This window comes from Penaeus monodon, chromosome 34, assembly GCF_015228065.2.
Source record: "Penaeus monodon isolate SGIC_2016 chromosome 34, NSTDA_Pmon_1, whole genome shotgun sequence".
NCBI lineage: Eukaryota > Metazoa > Arthropoda > Malacostraca > Decapoda > Penaeidae > Penaeus > Penaeus monodon.
The window spans coordinates 24,025,494-24,025,871 of record NC_051419.1 but is presented as its reverse complement, the minus strand read 5'-3'; the positions used below and the strand labels follow the sequence as shown (position 1 = coordinate 24,025,871).

Sequence of the window (378 nt, the reverse complement as noted above, 5' to 3'; positions counted from 1 at the left end):
ATGTATGATGTCTCCTGTATATATGTGCGGTTTTGCTGGAAACTGAAAATCTTTGTAAATGAATAACTTATAAATTCATGGTTTTAATTCTTGTGCTTCAGAGAGACAGAGAGAGACCGGCCAATCATTGCATCGCAAATCCAGAAGGAGCTCAACCTAAGAGTGTTGGAATGGGGAATCGAAATTGGTGATGTGTCACTGTAAGTAACATGGATGTGCAGGCCTAAATCCTGTCATTGTGAATGCTTCATTTCATATTGGAGATTCAAAGTATATGAATTTTGATGGAGTGATGTAGGTGTTTTAAACTAAATAGTATTTATTGACAAAAGAAAGAAATGAGGGAAAACAGGCACATGTGTGAGTTATCAACACAAA

The 378-nt window shown here is 36.2% G+C and overlaps 1 protein-coding gene across 1 annotated transcript in view; it reads left to right on the top strand.

Annotated features, from left to right (window-relative positions):
- LOC119594654 (stomatin-like protein 1) overlaps positions 1 to 378 on the top strand; it is a gene marked incomplete in the record, with an annotated part of 12,249 nt that overhangs the window by 5,285 nt on the left and 6,586 nt on the right. The window contains 1 exon segment of the mRNA XM_037943704.1: positions 102 to 200. Within this exon segment, the coding sequence (XP_037799632.1) occupies positions 102 to 200 (99 nt within the window).